This window comes from Dinoponera quadriceps, unplaced genomic scaffold (assembly GCF_001313825.1).
Source record: "Dinoponera quadriceps isolate SergipeBrazil2010 unplaced genomic scaffold, ASM131382v1 scaffold3289, whole genome shotgun sequence".
Lineage (NCBI taxonomy): Eukaryota > Metazoa > Arthropoda > Insecta > Hymenoptera > Formicidae > Dinoponera > Dinoponera quadriceps.
In genome coordinates this window covers 633,121-651,940 of record NW_014558238.1, presented here as the reverse complement: position 1 = coordinate 651,940, position 18,820 = coordinate 633,121, and the positions used below count along the sequence as shown (strand labels likewise).

General features: G+C 44.5%; 3 protein-coding genes across 3 annotated transcripts in view; 1 reads left to right on the top strand and 2 right to left on the bottom strand.

Annotated features, from left to right (window-relative positions):
- The window catches only part of LOC106749735, an 8,690-nt gene extending 1,615 nt beyond the window's left edge, over nt 1-7,075 (top strand). Inside the window, exons 2-7 of the mRNA XM_014629465.1 lie at nt 1-204; nt 1,557-2,041; nt 2,327-3,133; nt 3,576-3,792; nt 4,164-4,583; nt 5,103-7,075. The exon at nt 1-204 is cut by the window's left edge and continues 908 nt beyond it. Coding sequence (XP_014484951.1) covers nt 67-204; nt 1,557-2,041; nt 2,327-3,133; nt 3,576-3,792; nt 4,164-4,583; nt 5,103-5,300 — 2,265 coding nt within the window. The 5' untranslated portion in view covers nt 1-66 and the 3' untranslated portion in view covers nt 5,301-7,075. The remainder of the gene's footprint in view (nt 205-1,556; nt 2,042-2,326; nt 3,134-3,575; nt 3,793-4,163; nt 4,584-5,102) is intronic.
- Nucleotides 6,070-13,165, bottom strand: LOC106749737 (N-acetyl-D-glucosamine kinase). Its single transcript, XM_014629467.1, has 6 exons — nt 12,969-13,165; nt 10,803-10,887; nt 10,378-10,476; nt 9,914-10,166; nt 8,977-9,275; nt 6,070-8,412 (listed from the first exon to the last, which is right to left on the bottom strand). Exons 1-6 carry the CDS (start codon nt 13,163-13,165, stop codon nt 8,056-8,058), a joined length of 1,290 nt encoding a protein of 429 aa, XP_014484953.1. The 3' UTR covers nt 6,070-8,055.
- Nucleotides 13,166-16,846: 3,681 nt separating this feature from the next.
- Nucleotides 16,847-18,168, bottom strand: LOC106749740 (39S ribosomal protein L21, mitochondrial). Its single transcript, XM_014629471.1, has 4 exons — nt 18,069-18,168; nt 17,563-17,721; nt 17,147-17,467; nt 16,847-17,058 (listed from the first exon to the last, which is right to left on the bottom strand). Exons 1-4 carry the CDS (start codon nt 18,166-18,168, stop codon nt 16,958-16,960), a joined length of 681 nt encoding a protein of 226 aa, XP_014484957.1. The 3' UTR covers nt 16,847-16,957.
- Between the last annotated feature and the right edge of the window lie 652 nt (nt 18,169-18,820).

The following is an 18,820-nucleotide window of genomic DNA, read 5'->3' as shown; positions in this document are numbered from 1 at the left end:
GACGACGATGCCGCCTGCGTTAGATAAGACGTGTTAATTGCCCGCGAGACCGCCGCCCCAGGAGCAATGGACGATGAACAGCCGGCGAGAGAGGCCAACAAGATCTGCGGAGTCTGCGGCGACCGGGCGCTCGGCTACAACTTCAACGCGGTCTCATGCGAGAGCTGCAAGGCCTTCTTCCGGCGGAATGCGCTGAAGAACAAGGTAAATCCTGCGTGAGTGCCGAGGCTCATCCTGCGGCCTCCCGCCGGAATTCTTCAGTTGAAGATTCGGGACAGTCATTGTGCATTACTTGAAGATCAAGATAAAGTATAATCCGTATTCTAAAATCTCTTTTGTCAGTGAGAGTGTAAGAATTACCCGATTGGCCGAGAAGCCACGTTTCAGGCACTTTTATCGATAAAAGAGTATGGATCAAAGATTCAGGGCATGAAATTGTCTGAAACTGTTAAGTCAGCTGTTCTACTAAGGTCCTGAAGAACCTGAAGCTTTGGCTGGTCGATTTGCTTCTCGAGGGACTCGAGAGGTGCGATCTGGGTGAGAAGTCCTGAACTTACCTCTCAGTAAATGCTGAAACAATAACATCACATCAATGTTATAATTTCTCACTCAACAATATAATGTAGTATACACTCTGTACAAGTTACATTATTAAGTGGGAAATTACAGCATTGCTGTGCTATTACTGTTGGTCGGTGATTACAGTGATTCATTGAATTCTTGGAGAAGCAAGTTGTGTCGTCATTGCAGGGAATTCTTGAGATGTTTGCAGGTGACGACTAAGTTGCACGTTCCTTAGTTTGGCAAAGTTGAAAAAATCAATTCGGTGTTGAGAAAATGGTCAAAGTGTCGATTTAATTCTCCGACTTGCCTCTCCCCGACGGGCGTGTTGTTGCATTACTGTTGCGTTCAATAATCTTCAATTATCCGTGGCTGATTGGTAATTTCGTGCATTTATTTCGAGAGATATCAGCCGTGGGTCATCTTGTTTGGCAGTGAAGCCGAGAGCACGAAGTTGAAGACGCCTTTCGACGGATGTTTTACACGCGTAACTTCTTCGATAAGACGATAAGACGAAATAATGAGCCAGATGAGACACACTTTGTTTTGCACGCGGGAGGTCAACGGGGGAGCGCATGAAGGTTGCGGCGAGGTTCAAAAGATGGAATTCGCGACATTAAAATTCAACGGGCCGTTCAGAGGGCCCGATAAAGACACCGCTGTTTCTGCATCTCAAATTATTTCCATCCGTATAGCGGCTCCACCCGAGATCACTTGAATTTATTCTCGAGATAGAACGAAGAAACGTGTATATTTGTATGAAATTTTCGGAATCTCTTCGGGAAATCACGTGGGTGAGGCAAGTAAATTCTATTGTCGTACCGAGCAGTCGATTATTCCTGGACCGAACAGTCGACCGTGGGTTGGTCGATTTGCATGTCGCTTGCGTTTTCCCCGCGTACTATGGACTAAATATTGCGCAATTTCGCCGAATGTCGTTCTCCGACGAGCCGGAAGAGCCGAGCGATCACCGGAGGATACGTTCCCATTCGCAGGACTTCCGGTGTCCCTTCACGGAGAACTGCAACATCACGCCCGTGACCAGACGCTTCTGCCAGAAATGCCGGCTGGACAAGTGCTTCAGCATCGGCATGCGCAAGGAGTACATCATGTCTGAGGAGGACAAGGTGCTGAAGCGTAAGAAGATCGAGAAGAATCGCGCGAAGAAGCGGACCCAGCCGGACAATGTCAAGGCGTCGAAGATCAAGAAAGACTGCGTGGACAGCTGCACCTTCGAGGACACGTCGATGTCCGTCAATTCGGTCGCCTCCACGATCTCGGAGACGTATTTCTGGGAGTCCGACCGCAAGTACGCGGACCTCGACGGCAACCGGCCGAACGTCGTGGAAAGTATGAGCCCGGTTACGGCGGCCAGCGTGCCGAGCCCCTCGAGTCCACCCGAGAGCACGAACATCGCCGAGACGAAGACGCTGGACATGCTGAAGGAGTCCGCCCACGGCTCGAAGTCCAACTTCGTCAGGTACGGCCGAACCAGGCCCCGTATATATAACATCGTGATTATTGGCGACTTGATCGTTGTATTCAGTGTGCTCGCTCAATATGTTGACCGTGCTGAAATTGTCGAACATCCAAGAGACTTGATGCACCATCCGAACACTTTGTTTTTCTTTTTTTTTTCTAAATTTAATATAACGTTCTCTTATGTTATATACGCAATTATATCTATCTTTTATTATATTTGTCTTATATATTTATCCAGAGTTATTTCACAGACGTTAAAACGCGGGGGAATGTCTGTTTTCAGCCGTTCGAGACTCACCGACTTCAACGCGGTGCCGCAGAGCGCGGAGAAGGATAATAAGGATTCCCCCGCGAATTCGGCGAAGTACGAGCAGGACCCGGAGCTGGGGTTCAACCCGGCATTCGTCAACACCGGCTCGTCGCCGAAGTACAACTCCCAGTTCGAGGAGGAGAACATGTCGAGTTACTTCAAGTTCGAGCAGAGTCGCGAGCAGAGCTCCAACGTGTCGTACGTCGTCCGCACCTCCTACAGCAGCACGAGCCAATCCGAGTCGAGCCCGGCGTCGCAGTCCATCAAGGAGGAGGCGACGATATGTCAGAAGTCCAAGGAAACGTGTTCGTCGAGCGGCAGCAGTCTGATCGCCAAGTTCAAGCAGGACCCGGGCCTGCTCGCCAAGTTCGTCGGCAACCCGAGCTTGGTCGCCAAGATATTCCAAGACGAGCGAGTGATCATGAAGATCATGGCGGACCCCGACATGGCCACATGCTTGGCGGCGGATCCGCATATAACGCAGTTCTTGAAGGAGAACGGCGCGATCGACGGATCTACGGATGAGCGCCACCTCGACGACGAGATGGCGGGTCGGCCGGCGGAGGTTCCGGAGAACGACGGTGTCTCGGGCAGCGGCGGCACGATCAGGCACACGATGAAGTCGAAAGGCAGCCACGTGGAGAATCCGATTCTGACGGACTTGATAACGAATCGCAACGCGGAGGAATGCAAGAATCAAAATCTGGAATCGTCCATTAGTGCGGACTGGAGCAAGAATCCGGCCGACGTGACCAGGGACGTAGTTCAGGATGTTCAGAGGTGAGGGATCGCCCCGATCGTTGTGTCTATTCGCGCTTCTTCGTCCAATTAGGCTGGGTCTACGGTAAGCGTAGTGGAAGTCTTCAGCCTTTTGCTCCAAGCATCTTGAATTGCAACGTGGTTTCTAAAAGGAAAACGCTTCCACCGCTACCGGACGTCGCGGTCCCTCGGATTTCTAAGCGTTACTGAGCGACTTTTAGCGACACGAGAAGTATATTTGTCGAAGGACAGTTGACTGTGATTGGTCAATTTTCTTATATGGAATTCTTACGGTTACGACTGAAAAATTGTTACGTGCGGAGGCCTTTATTAAGCGTTATTACGATTTTTGTTGGAAATTGCGTTACGCGTTATCGCCCCGAGCGAAAGGCTGAAGAGGTTCATTACACCCACCGTAGCGGTTCGAGCCTGGTTGGTTGAAACGGGGATGAATTCGTTTCAGGATACCGATCGCTGCCAACTCCATCGAGTCCATCCTGTGCGAGGCTATCAAGTTAGAATATTCAGCGTTTTCTAGTCTTGGCGTGAATCAAAGCAGTAGGGAGTTAAATGACGCCGAGAGGGCGAAATTAAACGAGCTGATAGTTGCCAATAAAGCGTTGTTAGCTCCGTTAGACGACGACATAACGAATTTGGTCGGCGACGAGTGTAAATTCAAGGTAATGTTATTGAGATCTTACATCACGCGTCTTGCATGCATCTCGTGTCATGTATGCTGTATCATTTCTTCGACGGAAGATCACACGATTTTCAGCTTTACATGTCTGTAAGGTTGAAAATCGCATATGTGACTTTAGTTAGGATTATCATGATTCTGATTATAATGTTGGATACACTCTGTACATGTGTGTTTATAGTTAAGGCTAAAGATTGTTTAATTTTGTATCCAGAGAGTGATACGGCATACGTAACGTCGACTGATACAATGAATATACATACAAATACATTTTACGAAAATATTTCACACAAACAAACGACAAGTAACACGGAACGTGTAACGTGAATGGCAAGGATCGACGCCTGTTTCCAGAATAATTTCGGCCAGTCCGACCCGATGCTGTTGGACGTCATCAACCTGACGGCTATAGCGATTCGACGGCTGATAAAGATGTCGAAGAAGATAAACGCTTTCAAGAACATGTGTCAGGAAGACCAGCTGGCTCTGTTGAAAGGCGGTTGCACGGAGATGATGATCCTGAGATCGGCAATCAATTACGATCCGGACAAGGACATGTGGAAGATACCGCACAGCCAAGAAAGCATGTCGAACATCAAGGTCGATGTACTGAAGGAAGCGAAGGGAAATTTGTACGCGGAACATGCGAGATTCGTACGCACGTTCGACCCGCGATGGAGGGACGAGAACATCATTCTAATTTTGAGCGCGATCGCCTTATTCACGCCCGACAGGCCGAGGGTCATACATGGCGATGTTATTAAACTGGAACAAGTAAGCGAAACCTCTCGCGAAGCGAAACGCCCAAATTTGCGGTCAAAATCCTAAACGTGATCGATTCTCGAATATGACTACTATGAGTGTTTTAAAAGATCTGAACACACTGAATTCAGATCTGTGATGGTTATTTAAAGATTTTTAGAAGTAAGTTTTTTGGTACTTTTCTTAGATCGGTCATTTTGTAGATACGTACGAAAACGGAAAAGTTATCTTCTTGATGTGAAAACCGGTGTGTTAAAAATTTAATAATTCACTATATAAACCTATCTTGAGTTAGGCAGAATAGAGTTTCGAACACAAATTTTAGCGTTTCACTCCACTGTGTGGCGATATCACGTGTATATTGCGGCAAATCTGTTCGATAGTATTCGAACAAAGTAAAAGTTGATAACTGGTTTGTGTTATCAATGCTTTATTTTATATTTTAAGGTACTTTCGGATATTTTTCTTCACGAAGAGAGAGAAGAGAGAGAGAAAGATACTGCATTCTCATGTTGCATATTTTTCTTCTAGAATTCGTACTATTATCTCCTGAGACGGTACCTGGAGAGCGTTTATCCCGGTTGCGAGGCTCGGTCCACATTTCTCAAGCTGATACAGAAGATTTCGGAGCTTCACAAGCTGAACGACGAGGTCGTGGGTGTCTACTTGAACGTCAATCCGTCGAGCGTGGAGCCGCTGCTCATAGAAATATTCGACTTGAAGCACTGATTAGCCGGTAAAGTGTCGTGTCGGTTTCGATTCTGTGCGCGTACGATGACTCGATGACTCCGTTGATGACCAGTTACCGTCGTAACGTATTCTTGGGGACACCCTGGGGAAGAAACGCGATATCGGGGAAAAATCGTCAGCTATATCGCCGATTTCGCCGATATTCATGAGAAACGCGGCTGCGCTCGAGAAACACAACGGTTGGGTGAGCGCTCCAACTGTCATTCCTTTGAACTCGCCACGGATCAAAGAGAACACCTCAAGTCAAAGGCGATAATTATATCCGACGGTAACCGTGCGACCGTCGTGCTTTCCGAACGCACGATCCGCGATCGCATCGCAAGTTTCTCCGCGTCGCCTCGCTCGTCCGAATGTTGTGTGACACGCGATTTTCGATCCCTCCGAAACGTTAGGAAGGATACGCAGAATTAAGCGTAGTTTACGGTAGACAATAGGAGTATATTTCGTAAGTGAGAATAAGAAATTTACCATATTCCATATTCGAATGTAAGGGGAATAATCGACTATGATTGGTTAATTTTTTATTCTTCTTATAAAGATAATCCTACTGTCCATTGTAGACCACGTTTTAATTTGGCGTGAAACGCAACAGGTCAATACCACACACATACACACACACGGATATGTGAACGAGGCGCTCACACGAGTCACATGCGGAAGCGATGTCTGTTACAGTTTTTAATACCTCCCTCTCTCTCTCTCTCTCTCACTCCGAGCGAAACGGATTTACGCAGGCACGATATTTCTCGTCGGTGTAAGCGACTCGAGCGATATATACCCGCCGATATTCGCGCGTATTCAGGAGTTATTAACGGAGAGTAGCAATATCCAGCTTTGCAATAAGCACACACACACACACACACGCGTTATATCGTTACATATTTTATGGAGTATCTTTTGAGCTCTATATCATTCTCATTGCGTGCATCCAAAGTACGCGTACAACGACAGCGCAGTGATTCCTAGATGGCTGTTCCAATCATGTTTTCTCCTCCCAGAGAGATAGATAGATAGATATATACATATATATTTTTTTTAATCGTCAAATTTTACATCTTAAGCAAGCTGTGTAACGAGGCCTGCGTTCACGTTCAAAATCGAAGAATTTATCGACTATCTAATCGGATGTATAGCGTATAATATAGTATTATATCATAATATAGTACTATATCTTACACTCTTATTATATTATGGATCATATGATGATATATGTTGTTGAAAACTCGCGTTTCGAAAGAGGAGCCTCCGAGGAGGAGGTAAGGATTTTAATGCAAATTTTACGACGTGAAAATTACGATAATCTAGCTTTAGTCAGAGTATATATATGATGTAAATAAGAGCGAGAGGGGGATATACTTGGTACGAGAGTGTGTACGTGTTGTTGTTGCATATGTACACGATAAATTGTGATATACCCGGACATAAATATATTTTTCAAAAGGGTGTTGCACATAATTCTACACAGATAAGAGTTCCTCGCGACATAGGGAGAAAGAGATATGTACAAGGCCTTTCTACTACCGTATATGTATATTTATTTTAATTTATGACAATGATAAGTGTTCACCTGCGACGTGTCTCACTTACCGGGCTGCGACGGTGCATCCTGTTCGAGTTTGTCAATCATCTGTGTTCATTACTTCTCGTCGGTAGGAGGCCGAGGATGTACAGAATGATGAGCACTATGACGGTGGTAGAGGCCACGAAGAATATCAAATTGAGGAAGGATATGAATAAATAGAAGAAAGTCTTGAGAACGGAGAACAGAGCCCACGAAATCCAGGCCCAGGCTGTGTCCCAGATTGCCCTCAATCCTCCCATCCTCTCATCATTGTGAAATTCGACGCGTGTCGCGGGAAGGAAACAAATTTCGCATATCGATCCGACAATAATGTAGAGAGGTTCGCACGTTTTTCATTCCTTTGTGTATGACAAATATCACATGTGTGTGTGAAGGTTGTTCATATCGGCGTATACATCGTATTGTAAGAATTATAGATAGAATCGTCGGGAATGATTGACGGCGCGATCTAGAAAAGCGAGAATTTCGATTGATCGTTTCCGCGATCCTGACGTGATCGCCAGCAACGTGAAGTACAAAACTGATGTATCCAAACGTCCGAATAATACGATAATAACTTAAAATTGATAAACAAGAGCACGCGCATATAGTGAGATGCAAAACGATTTTGCATGACGCAGTTAAGTTCGGAGCGCAGCCGATGATCCAATGAGAGGACTTGGTTGTGATTAATTCGTTCTCTCATTGAACCATCGGCTGTGCTCTACACTTACCTGTGTCCAAACTGTCTTGGCTTCCCACTGTATTTCTTTTTCTCAGTGAGATTTTGCAACGCACTTCGTATCTAATAGGAAAATGTATTTCTTGAGAATCACTAAAACAAATGAATTCTATTGGATACCGAAAGCGTTGCGAGACTCATCGGAAAAAAAATATTGCAACTTTTACCATGCCAACTGCGCATATTTCCGTTTGCATATATTCAAAATTTTATTATATTGCTCTTGGTTTCGTATAAATTTATGTACATATTAAATCGATACGTTTGGGTGAACTTTTAATTTTTCCACAACGGTTGTATCTTTTAATCGTTACATCTCGCGAATTTGCGTACAGTACGTCATCTGTAGTACGTTTAAGTATATTATTCCTGTGCCTCGTGTTCGCAACAATAGTTTACAACACAGTTTACATTATTTGTTCGCGCGCTCATCATGTGTTTTGCCCGTTTTCGCGAACGTCAGCGGTCGTTTTGTCACAAACGACGACATCGTTTCCTGATTCCGCGATGACAGGTGTCTCCGCTTCGTCCGGACGGTGTTCGCGTTTATAGTGGAAGAAAATCTCGACGTTGTCGTCGTACGGTTTCACGAATGGACAATTAATCTTCTCCGCAGCCAGGTAGCAGGCCCCGAGCGCCGACGTCGTCGTCAACCGAAGGAGGCTCAGCTCGTCCACGACGCGTCTGTCGCGGATCTCGTCCACGAAACCTTTCTCCATGAATTTCCACGACTTCCACACGGACCCGACGCAGATCACCTTCAAGCCACCCGGAGCCAATTTGAGGTCCTGGATAACGTAAGGACCGGTTATTATTTTCTAGAAGATTTTTTTTACTAAAATGCAAATCACTGAGCGAAATGTTAGAAGTGTATTAACAGATTTAAGCAAAATGTCGACAACAAATATAATGTATTGACTATATCTGTGTTAAGCTAGAAGTTTCACAGATAGAAAAAAATGTTGTATATTCAGTGCATTAAGATGCTATTTATTAATTTAGTATTTATCAAGCAAAACGTAATTTATCATTCATACAAATCCTGCTTGGTTTCGGCCGCCAATCTGCCGCCGTGTTCTGTTAGCAGAGTAGTTAGAACCCGTTTCTGCTGATTAGTTATTGATAAAATTTATGGCAGACACTTTTTGCAGTGTACATGTGTCTCGACGGATTTGACTAGCCGGGTAAATGTAACGTAACAAAACCACACATGCAATATATCACATGTGGAAGACGGACAAATTACCGAGCGCAATTATGACCTGATTTCTAATTCGATTCGGGATTGTTTGCAGGTCGGCGACTTCGTCGCAAGCAAGTCACTTTACCGCCACCGAGATAAGGATACTGACGTTGTGCGCCTTCTTCGAGACGGCTATGATGTGCTTCGCCAAAACGTGTCCGGCATCTTCGAAGATCTTCAGACACAGCGGGTCGTCCTTTTCACAGCCGATCGCAACTTCCTTGGCGAAACCTGCGATGGTGCTCTTGTCGAACTTCGAGTAGAGGTACAACAATATGCCGTTCCTGTCGGTCACGTCGAAGTAACTTCGCATCGCCGGCCAGACGTAGCTTATCGGCTTCGGCGCCTCCACGAAATCGTCGATGTCGTCGAAGACGTACTTGCAGGCGCGATGGGCGATCCAAAAGGCTGCGGACAAACAGCCGTTCGAAATTTGTCTAGAATTCCAGTGCAAATGTGTGTGGATTCAAATGAATCTGATTCTACCTCTCTAGAAAATATGTTTGATTTGCGATGCTAAGGGTGAATTCAAATTTCACCAAATTCTGACGCTGACGATATATGTGTATATGTGTGTGTATGTGTGTGTGTGTGTATAGAAGGATCTCGAGATATCTAACCGGCAAATGATAAAATTTCGCACTATTGTTGTCGGATATCTAACAATTCCCGCAATTGAAACTCATTATGCCATCGACTATAGAGCGAAAGAAATCGAATACACAGCTTAGATACGAATTGCGATAAGAGATAAGCTTATATGACCGAGGAATGACTCATCGAATCGACGTCAAAACATACTTTCAATTGTTTCGATTTTACGTTCACTTTTCGCTGGGCAGTCAGAAAAATCTGATTTGGACGATTGAAGTGAATTTGGATGATCCAAAGTCAAATCATAACAAAATCATATTCCGTAGATTCATATTCTATTCGAAGCTAAAATTAAGTTCACTGAAAAATCGGATCAATCAAATGGAAAAATCAGAAGGAACTTTTCCATTTACTTAAGTTCTCTCGCATTGGAAAAAAAAAAGAAGCCACACCTCCGCCCTCGTCGCCCATCATGTGTCCCCATCCGCCGCAGCCGTAAGTCTTGCCGTCGGGATTGATGAGCAGGGCATTGCTGCCGGTACCGGCGATCAGCACGATCCCGCCGGACTCCAAGCCGGTCCTAAGGCTGCCGATGGTATCCGAACCGATCACGTAATCCCTGGCGGAGTGCGGATACGATTGCAGCAGAGTCTGCACGAGCTGACGGTTGGTGCTTTCCTCCTCGCAGCCGCTTAAGCAGAGCCCCTGTCGGCGAAAGCCTGTCATGTACCTCCGTCGAGTAACCTCTTCGCGCAAGAGTTTACTTAATATAATAAATGATATTGCTTGAGTTTTCCCTAGGATGGTGCGTCGCATGTTACCGGAGTTACCCCACACGATTTTACACACAGTTAGAGAAGATCTGCGTATGATTATTGGTAGTATAGAAAATTGACAATTAATCGATGATGCTCACCACGCAGTCCAAGGGGACGGACTTCGGTATGTCCAGCTGCTCCTTCCCCTTCTCGATCATCCCGCTGAGCCTGGCGGCCGCCTCCTCCATCCCGAGCGCCTGGGACGTCGCACAGGGCAAGCAAACACGTTCCTTTATTATTATCGCTATTTCTTATCGCTTATTATTATTATCACCGTCATTTATTATCATACTCCGATTTGTACTTTATTTTCCCTTCCTAGCACGCGACCGGGTTTAAAACGATATATTTCCGTCAATCATTCGAGCTGGTTTATCTCGAGAGCGCGAGTACACGCGGGTCTTAAGCAGATTTTACCGAAGCGGCAGACCGGATTTCAAAATTTCTCGCATTCTCGCTTTTCGAGTAAACTAGGCAACGCGACACGCTCGCGTTGTAACTTCATTTGTTCAACGAGATTCACCCAGTGATTGGTGTTTGGCCCTTTGACTTCTGTCAGCCGCGTGCCCTGCCCGTCGAGTATCACGAGCGTGGAGTGTGTGCCGCCTCTGGAAAAGAAAAAAGGAAGAAAGACACATAGAATTGATAGATTAATGATTAACGTTTCGTGGAGGAATTAATCGATTAGCATTTAAGTTCGCATTCCAGTCGGTCGTGCTAAGAGCGCGAGGTCGCGCAAATGACCGGTCACAAGATAGAAGTTAAACGCCTCGGTTAACGAATATTGATTGCAGTTATCAACGACTAAATAATGTATCCTGTTTCTCTCTCTCTCTCTCTCTCTCTCTCTCTCGTTGATCACGCGAGAATTATTGGACGTTCCGCGACGCTTGTGATGCAAAATCACAAGCGCCCACAAATCACTGTCGCGAATAGAGGGAAATTTTCACGGGTAATTAATTAAAATTGAAAGATAATTAATTGAAATAGAAAGAAATTTTCAAAGTATTGGTGCCGCACGCTCGTTTTCGCAATCAATGAAGCTCGAAGAATTGATTTCCGGCTCCGTTCCGAGCGCGGCATGTGTGTTATCACACACATACACACACAGGGAAAGATATCGAACCTCGTAATCAGCGATTTCTGAATTTTTTTTTCGTTCAGAAAGTCAAAAATGCGTGCGCGCTGGATTATTTCGTCGCGGCCTCCCCGACAACGACGCTTGTCCGCGCGTTCCGCCGATGCGCGCCGATACGGACGCGATGATAACAGCTTTTTGCGATGCGCGTTTTCTCCTTTTTCTATTTTTTCTCTTTCTACGTCGAAGGCGAAGGCAGGGTTGTTTGAAATTTGCGTAAGCGCCCAGTTCGACAAGATACATTTATTTGCCTGAATTTCCGCGCTCACTCAAAATTAACATTTATTACTTAGATAGTTAAATAAAATTATAGGAAAGTTTTCATTTCAGTAAATAATAAACTTACAAAGGTAAGTTATCTTAATATCACCTCGGAAAATTCGGACCGTCTATCTTAATCGAATGAATCCCGAGCTCATAAAACGCGATAAAGGGAGATCTTAATGATCGTTTTCCATTGTCGAGGCATTTCGTCACGATACACGTGTACATTTCGCGGAAAACTAATATCTCGCACTTGAGATAACCATTTATCCAAGTCGTTCCATCTCCGTCCGCTGGAATGTTAATGTGAACAACCTCACTCGATACATATTTATTCTTGTTGTTCCGATGAATGTATATAGCTGCGTGGATGCGCTTAGATAACGCGTCTATTTTTAAGGAGATAACCAATTCACTCGCGAAATGCGCGTTTCTTGTATTTCCTTTTTTTCTGTCTTACAACTCGTCGTGCGGGCGAACCGTCGATGCAAAAGTTCATCCCCGTTTTTTCATCGATTCCTCGCTCAGAAATCCCAGAATTTCTACGAGCGCAAGATCGTCCGGGATGGAACAGAAAATCACGATAACGTTCAAATTACGAGAAAACGACTGGCAAACGCTCACCTTTGGATCATTTCTCGTCATTTTGATGGCATTTCGAACGTTATCGTAATTTTCTGCTCTACTTGTAGCTATTTTAAGGCTCCTCTTGCTTTCTCGTTGCAGCAGTCCTGTCTGATGACGTCAGAAGCGCGTGCCGAAAATTTTTACGAAATACATCGGAATAAAAAATATGTCCGTGAAATGATGACGCTTGTGATCGATTAAGCACAGAAATTTGTAAAGTATTCCGAAAACGTGCCTCTTTCGCTCCGACAGTCAATAAATAACCGTAAAATTAACGTAACTCAACAACCTTCCTTTTTAGCCTGTCTTTCATCATGATTTCGTCAATTTTACAATTATTTAACGTTAATTGTACGACTGTTTATTGATTTTTAAAAAAAGAGGAAAGTTTCCGGAATATTTTACAAATATACTCGATCTATCGCAAGTACCATTTTATCCTTTTATTTCGACACATTCCGCAAGAAATTGGACATATGTCTTCTCGTTTCTGACGTCGTTCTGATCGATTGTATTTTAAAAGAAAAATAAATATTACATGTGCATTTTGATAAAAAGAAACCAAATCAGACGAACTTTTGCATCAACCCAATGTATTGAGAGTGTCTCGTAGTTTCAAGCGATTGAAGTTGACAATACAAACCAGATTGGAGGACTCACCCCTCTATACCGCCGATCCTGATGTCCTCGGAGTATTTCGGCTGGTCCGGCGCGACTTCTTGCTGCGCCGGTTTCGCGGAATCGTCGCTCATCTTCATCTGCTTCCTCAAATCCCTGCGCAGTTGAATCTCATCCACCGTCTTCTCGGCCTCCTTCACCTTCCCTTTCTTCTTGTCCTTCTTCTTCCTGCCTGTCATTTTCGCAAAATCGCCTTGTCAGATTCTCGGCCGGCCAATTACTCGCGTAACACGCTGCCGACGTTTCACGGGGATTTTTCGACGGGACCTGGATGGAGGATGCGACAGTGTGTGGGATAATGTGGGACGGTGAACGCACAAAATTACGGAAAACGACACACGCACAAGATTCACCCCTTGGCATCACAGATTCGAGAGTTTCGCACGCAAATCATCGTGAACGTCCGATCATCCGCGTCGGATCGGCGTATGTCGAAGGCTGCTGTACACGAAGCAGTTATTTAAATTTAAAAAAAACACACACTGAGGAAAAATTTGGGATGGATAAAATCGGCGGTCATTCTTATTCGAAGGTGGAACATGTGGAACTGAACGGAAAAGTTGAGTATCGTTTTGGAAAATTCGCAATAATTAATGAGAAGTTAATTAATCTGTGTGAGCTTAATGAGCGCACGCGGGTAGCGGTAGACCGGACTCTGTGTGTAGAGAAAAATGACTTACTTCTGAAGATCTCGCCGGCAACGATGAGTATCAACCGATTTCTAGAGACGGAGTAACGCAGCGAGTGATTCAGGGCTGCGCGTCGAAAAGAAACGCACCTTTCGCTATCAGTTAATATCTATCGTTGCTAGGAAATCTTTTGAGAAGTAAGTCATTTTTCTCTTACTGGCTTTCTAGTATCCGACTTTCCGCTTCCCGTGAGCTCATTGGCTCGTATAAATCGACTAATTCCCCGTTAACTATTGCGAATTTTGCGAAATGGCACATGATTTTTCTACTCAGCGTCACCCGTTCTACCTGCACACCACGGATCCCGAGGAAATTATCCGACACCCTGTATATCCCCTAAACGTTGTACTTGAAAAACATTTTCTCCGTTCAAGCAAAATTTCCCCTTTGTCCGCAATCTTGCTTTCAGACGTAAGCGGTAATCAAATTGACCAGCCACGGTTATTTATTAAAAAAATAATCAATCGCTGGTTAATTTGCTTACCGCCCACGTCCTAAAGCAAGATTGTGGACGAGGGGTTAAGTGTTTCCCCCACTATTTTCTTTCCTCGGTGTATAAACATCTTGAGCGATTAGATGCTTAATAATGATATCGTCATGTTATTTAGCGGAACGTTACGTCAATTATTTCACCATCAAAGTATTCATGTTGCACGTGTGGTCAGTCACAGAGAAAGATTGCAATACGCACTTTCTTTTTCGAGTTTCGGAATTTTTCCCGTGTCCGGCAAGAGAAGCTTGTTTTTTTTTCTTATTAATTATGATTAATTTTCCTATTGACGCGAGATGCGTTGCGAAATTTTTCGGAAGAAAAGAAAAAGGCATTGCAACTTTCTCGCGACTGGTTTGATACTTGACATACGTACGCGACTAATCCGGAGCGCACTAATCCGCGGTGTAGCGCGGGCGGTCGAATTCGCTCGTAAGAAGTGATACGGGCGGATGGCGACACACATTCGATAGTTTCGGATAACACATAGCCGATAAACGGCCGACCTCGCTCGCGTTGAGCCGCGAGGAAAGGCTTATCTGAAGCGAGAGACATCGGGATCGGCAGATCGTGGAGGGAAACGAATGGAGTCGCGGCATTCGGACATTCGATAGCGAAATCGACGAAATAGTGAAAGCCAGACTTTTCACGAGAGCAGTAATAATTAATAACAACACAGAAAGCTCGCCGAATGTTGACTGTTTGGCGATCGTGTGTACTTAGCTCCCTTACAATTGTGCGCTCGGCAGTAGCGAGCTGTTATCGTGACTAGGCACTGCATGCTTTCGGACACCCGGCACTAAGCCGGCTTTTCGTTTTTCGTTTTTCTTTCATGCAAAGTCCACCCCCGCTCGTGCGAACCGCCTTCGTACGCGAGTCGCGGCGTCTCGGCGGCACGCGCGCACGTAATCCGTGTGTGTACGCACGTGCGCGCGGTGTCTTAGTCGCTAACCCCCGCGCGACTTCGCTAAGACTAATGGGATAAAGACATAAAATCATGTGTTACGTGCAATAAGAAATATATAAAGAATAGACATTATGACCGCAATTGTTGAGAAAAGAAGATAGATTATATATAAGTGGCGTGTAAAGAAAAGACATGATTTTCGAGAAGGGGGAAAAATCATGGGACCGCGGTAACAGCAATATTTTTTTTCACACCGCAAGAAAGCCTCGATTACGAAGCCTTGATCGTAAGTTAAAATGAAGATGAAAAATCTAGGGAGATCAAGTAAATGACAAAGAATGTATAAAGATGAATTGAATTAAGGGAATGATCTGAAATGATCTCGCGTGATATTTGAGAGATGTGCGGTTTCACAGCGGCAAAGCGAGACCGAGAAATCGACCGACGTCTTCCGGCGACCGGTCGCTTTCTCGAATCTCGTCAGAGCGATTTTAAATTCGTTCGGGAAAAATCACGGGCGCGCGTCCTCGGAACCAGTTTGCCGGATCCGCGATCCGGAATCGCGAAGGACACGCTCGGCTCCCGCGATTTTCCGGACGAGAGAAAAAGAGAGAATATGTTCCAGCCGTTGACTTACTGCTCGAATTCCCGCTCCCCGTCGTCGTCGACGCTCGGGTCGTGCGCGAGTCGTGTCGGTTTCCTGTCACGCGCCGAAAACAGCTGTTCCGCGCGGCTCGCGAAAATGTCACGCGTCGCGTCGTCGTGCGCGGATGCTGTATTCGTGCGTCGCCGATCGGGAAAAACGAAAAGATCGAGCGCGACCGCACGGCGCGACGTTTCCACCGTCACTGCCGCTCCGTTCTGCTCGCGTTCCGTGTCCGTCGCACGCTAGATGTCGCGCACGCAGCCTTCCACGTGAAATGTCGTACTGGAGCGCCGACGCGCGAGTTCTTGATCAGCAGGTGAAGCAGCAGGTGTACTTTTCGCGCAAACACGCCGGCGAATCGCGCGTAAAAAATCAAGATTCCGCTGGTATAAGGCCCCGCGCGCACAATGGAGATATATTGGGAATAAATGTGAAATATTACCCCGATGGAAGTATTTTGCTGAAATATACGCGCTCAATCGACCCCACTTCATTAATATACGCAATTTTCAGTTTAATTCTCGGCAAATTTCATGCGACAACTAATGTTTCAAGAATTTTCTCATCACTTTCCAGAATCATATACTTGAATTTTCATTGTGTGTCACAGTACAACGTTGAATTTCACAATGAAAATTGCGATTTATTTCGAAATATTTACTATGTATTTCAGTAATTTTTCAGAAACTTTCACTGTTTACCGATATTATAATGAAAGAATAAGAATTATAATGAGAGAAATCGTGTCATACAGCTGTTCATCTCATATTCTTAATATTTCATATTTATTCTTGTTCCTAATATATGTGTTCTATTGTGCGTAGGGTCTAATATATTGTTATTCAGCTGAACTGACTGCACTAATTAAAGAAATTCACATATACATTGAAACGTATGCACAAGATTTAGACCGGTACTGTAGTCGTTGGCAACGGTAGCAACAGAAAGCTCGTCTTCGCACTTAGCGAGGGGAAACTTTCGTTTCTCGAAATTTACTTCTTCGCGATTCAAGAGTGAGACGTGTTTCTGTCACGGGATGCGAACGTCTTGTTTAACCTATTGCGTCTCATAGCTCGTCGACACAGGAACGGAGAATTCTTATAGACGGTGGCACTGAGAAGACATAAAGAATATAAATCGTCATCTAATATCAACTAAACGAGTTTCACGTTTCTCTTCGACATAGTAGACGACACACGTCCGCATTTGCTTCTTATTGGTATATGTATTTGTACACTTTTAATACACCCTATCTAATCCTTCCACTTCTTTCTTCTCATCAATGTTACTGTTGATCTTTATGGACTTGATTCGCAGCATCGTATGCTGCATTCTGTAAACTGAAACACGAAACGTCGAGTGTATCGACACGAACGAATGCAGCGAATGAGAGAGTGGAGGAGAATGTTATAGTTTTTAATGTCTTACAGTTTATACGGCGATACCGTTTCCTCTTCAGGAATCTAAAGCGAGTCTTCGTGTGAGACAGAGTCTTCTCGATGACTAATGCATTGACCGTGACCAATTCTCTGTTGAGGATCGGTCTGCCCACGAGAGTGAAATCGGTGCTTCCAACGAGCAGCACCTTCTCCAGCTTCAAGTGTTCGCCTATATTCGGCGGCCAGAATCCCTCGAGGATTATAATGTCGTTCTCAGTCACCTTGAATTGCTTCCCCAATAATTGTATGACCGCGAACAAACGGCCGGTCCTGTTCGTCGCAATTTGGTTGTTGATCTCATTTGTCACATCTGTAAATAAGAGATCAGAGCAGTGACCATACAGTGAAGATCATTCGGGATCCAGAATATTGTTGACACAAATTTATATGTGATATCTTAGCGACCAGTGCATATTTGTTCCTTTTCCTCGTTCCATTCCTGTATTTCTCTTGCACATTCCTCAGAATTCATCATCCATGGCTTTATTTGCGGTAGAGTAAGATATTTTTTCCTTATTGGTATTTTGCGATATTCTGCTACTGGTGTTTCCCATAATCTTAATGCTAAAATAAATAAATATCCCTTTTATACCGATTAATTGATTAATATTCTGTTTATAAATCTATCTACTATCTACTATCTTGTAGTGTGCAAAATATCATTGGATAAGTTTACTTATTTTCTTCTCTACAGAAATCAGACATTATGTCGACGACCAAGTTAATTATATAAACAACCAAATATGAATAATTCCAAATTATTATGAAAAACTAGAACAGATTAAATTTTTAGTATATGGATTAAGCAATCTATAGAGATGTACAAGAAGAGGTTACAGTTTGCTTTGATTCGCCGCATTGCTTATCAGAATAGCGTCGGATGTAATTTTAATTACATGACCACCACATACCGGGATATAGTTGCTTGGTAATCGCAATCGGTCCTACTCTCCTTAAGCAATTACTCGCTGCATAGTGAAAAAGTTTCGAAGAAGCCAGTAGAGTCGTCATCGTACGCAGAGGTTAGGTAAAACCAGGCCCCGGAGATGAGTGACGTATCGTTGGCGAATTGAATTAAAAATTTGTCAGATCGCTGCTCGGTCGTGTGGCAAAAGAGTAAACAACTCGTCTGTTTCTTCGTTGACTCTTTGAAGATAAGAGCCCTTCTTTACCGCCGTTGAGCGTATTACTTAAAAATAAAGTTTGCCAGACCGGACACCATTGCCGAGTCTACTTGCGAATAATCGAGGTAGTCGTAGTACGACTCAACGGCGAGTCAGACGGACCTTCGGTTTCTTTCAAGTAGTACGCATCAACGGCGAGTTGGACGACGAGCCCGATGCCCAATAGGAAATTTTATTTTTCAGAGTTCCTAGCTGACGCATGTTTCTCTCCAGAAAACCTATTCTCCTATTGGACATCGGACTTCGTGTGTCGGACATCGAAGGCAGTGTTAATCCTCCATTAGGCAGCTTTTTACTTCAAAATTCAAAGATTAGCCTCTCTCTTTCTCGCTCAACGGCAAGTCTGTGAGCACCCCTGAGCGTTGTCAAGAAAAATTCGTCAAATATCAAGCAGTCATGAAAAGATTGGAAAATTTAAGACACGTTTAAGATAAAATGTGACTTCTTTTTTACAAACTTCCCAACAAACGTATCATTAC

What these genes read in the sequence shown, in the direction of transcription:
- LOC106749737 (XM_014629467.1), bottom strand. Translation starts at nt 13,165, where the DNA reads ATGACAGGCAGGAAGAAGAAGGACAAGAAGAAAGGGAAGGTGAAGGAG. An exon ending in CCGTCCCCTTGGACTGCGTG is followed by an intron (nt 10,167 to 10,377) that starts GTGAGCATCATC and finishes TTTCGCCGACAG; the next exon opens with GGGCTCTGCTTAAGCGGCTG. An exon ending in TCTCGAAGAAGGCGCACAAC is followed by an intron (nt 8,413 to 8,976) that starts GTCAGTATCCTT and finishes TACGTTATCCAG; the next exon opens with GACCTCAAATTGGCTCCGGG.
- LOC106749740 (XM_014629471.1), bottom strand. Translation starts at nt 18,168, where the DNA reads ATGACGACTCTACTGGCTTCTTCGAAACTTTTTCACTATGCAGCGAGT. An exon ending in TACCAAGCAACTATATCCCG is followed by an intron (nt 17,722 to 18,068) that starts GTATGTGGTGGT and finishes TATTTATTTTAG; the next exon opens with CATTAAGATTATGGGAAACA. An exon ending in AAAGGAACAAATATGCACTG is followed by an intron (nt 17,468 to 17,562) that starts GTCGCTAAGATA and finishes TCTTATTTACAG; the next exon opens with ATGTGACAAATGAGATCAAC.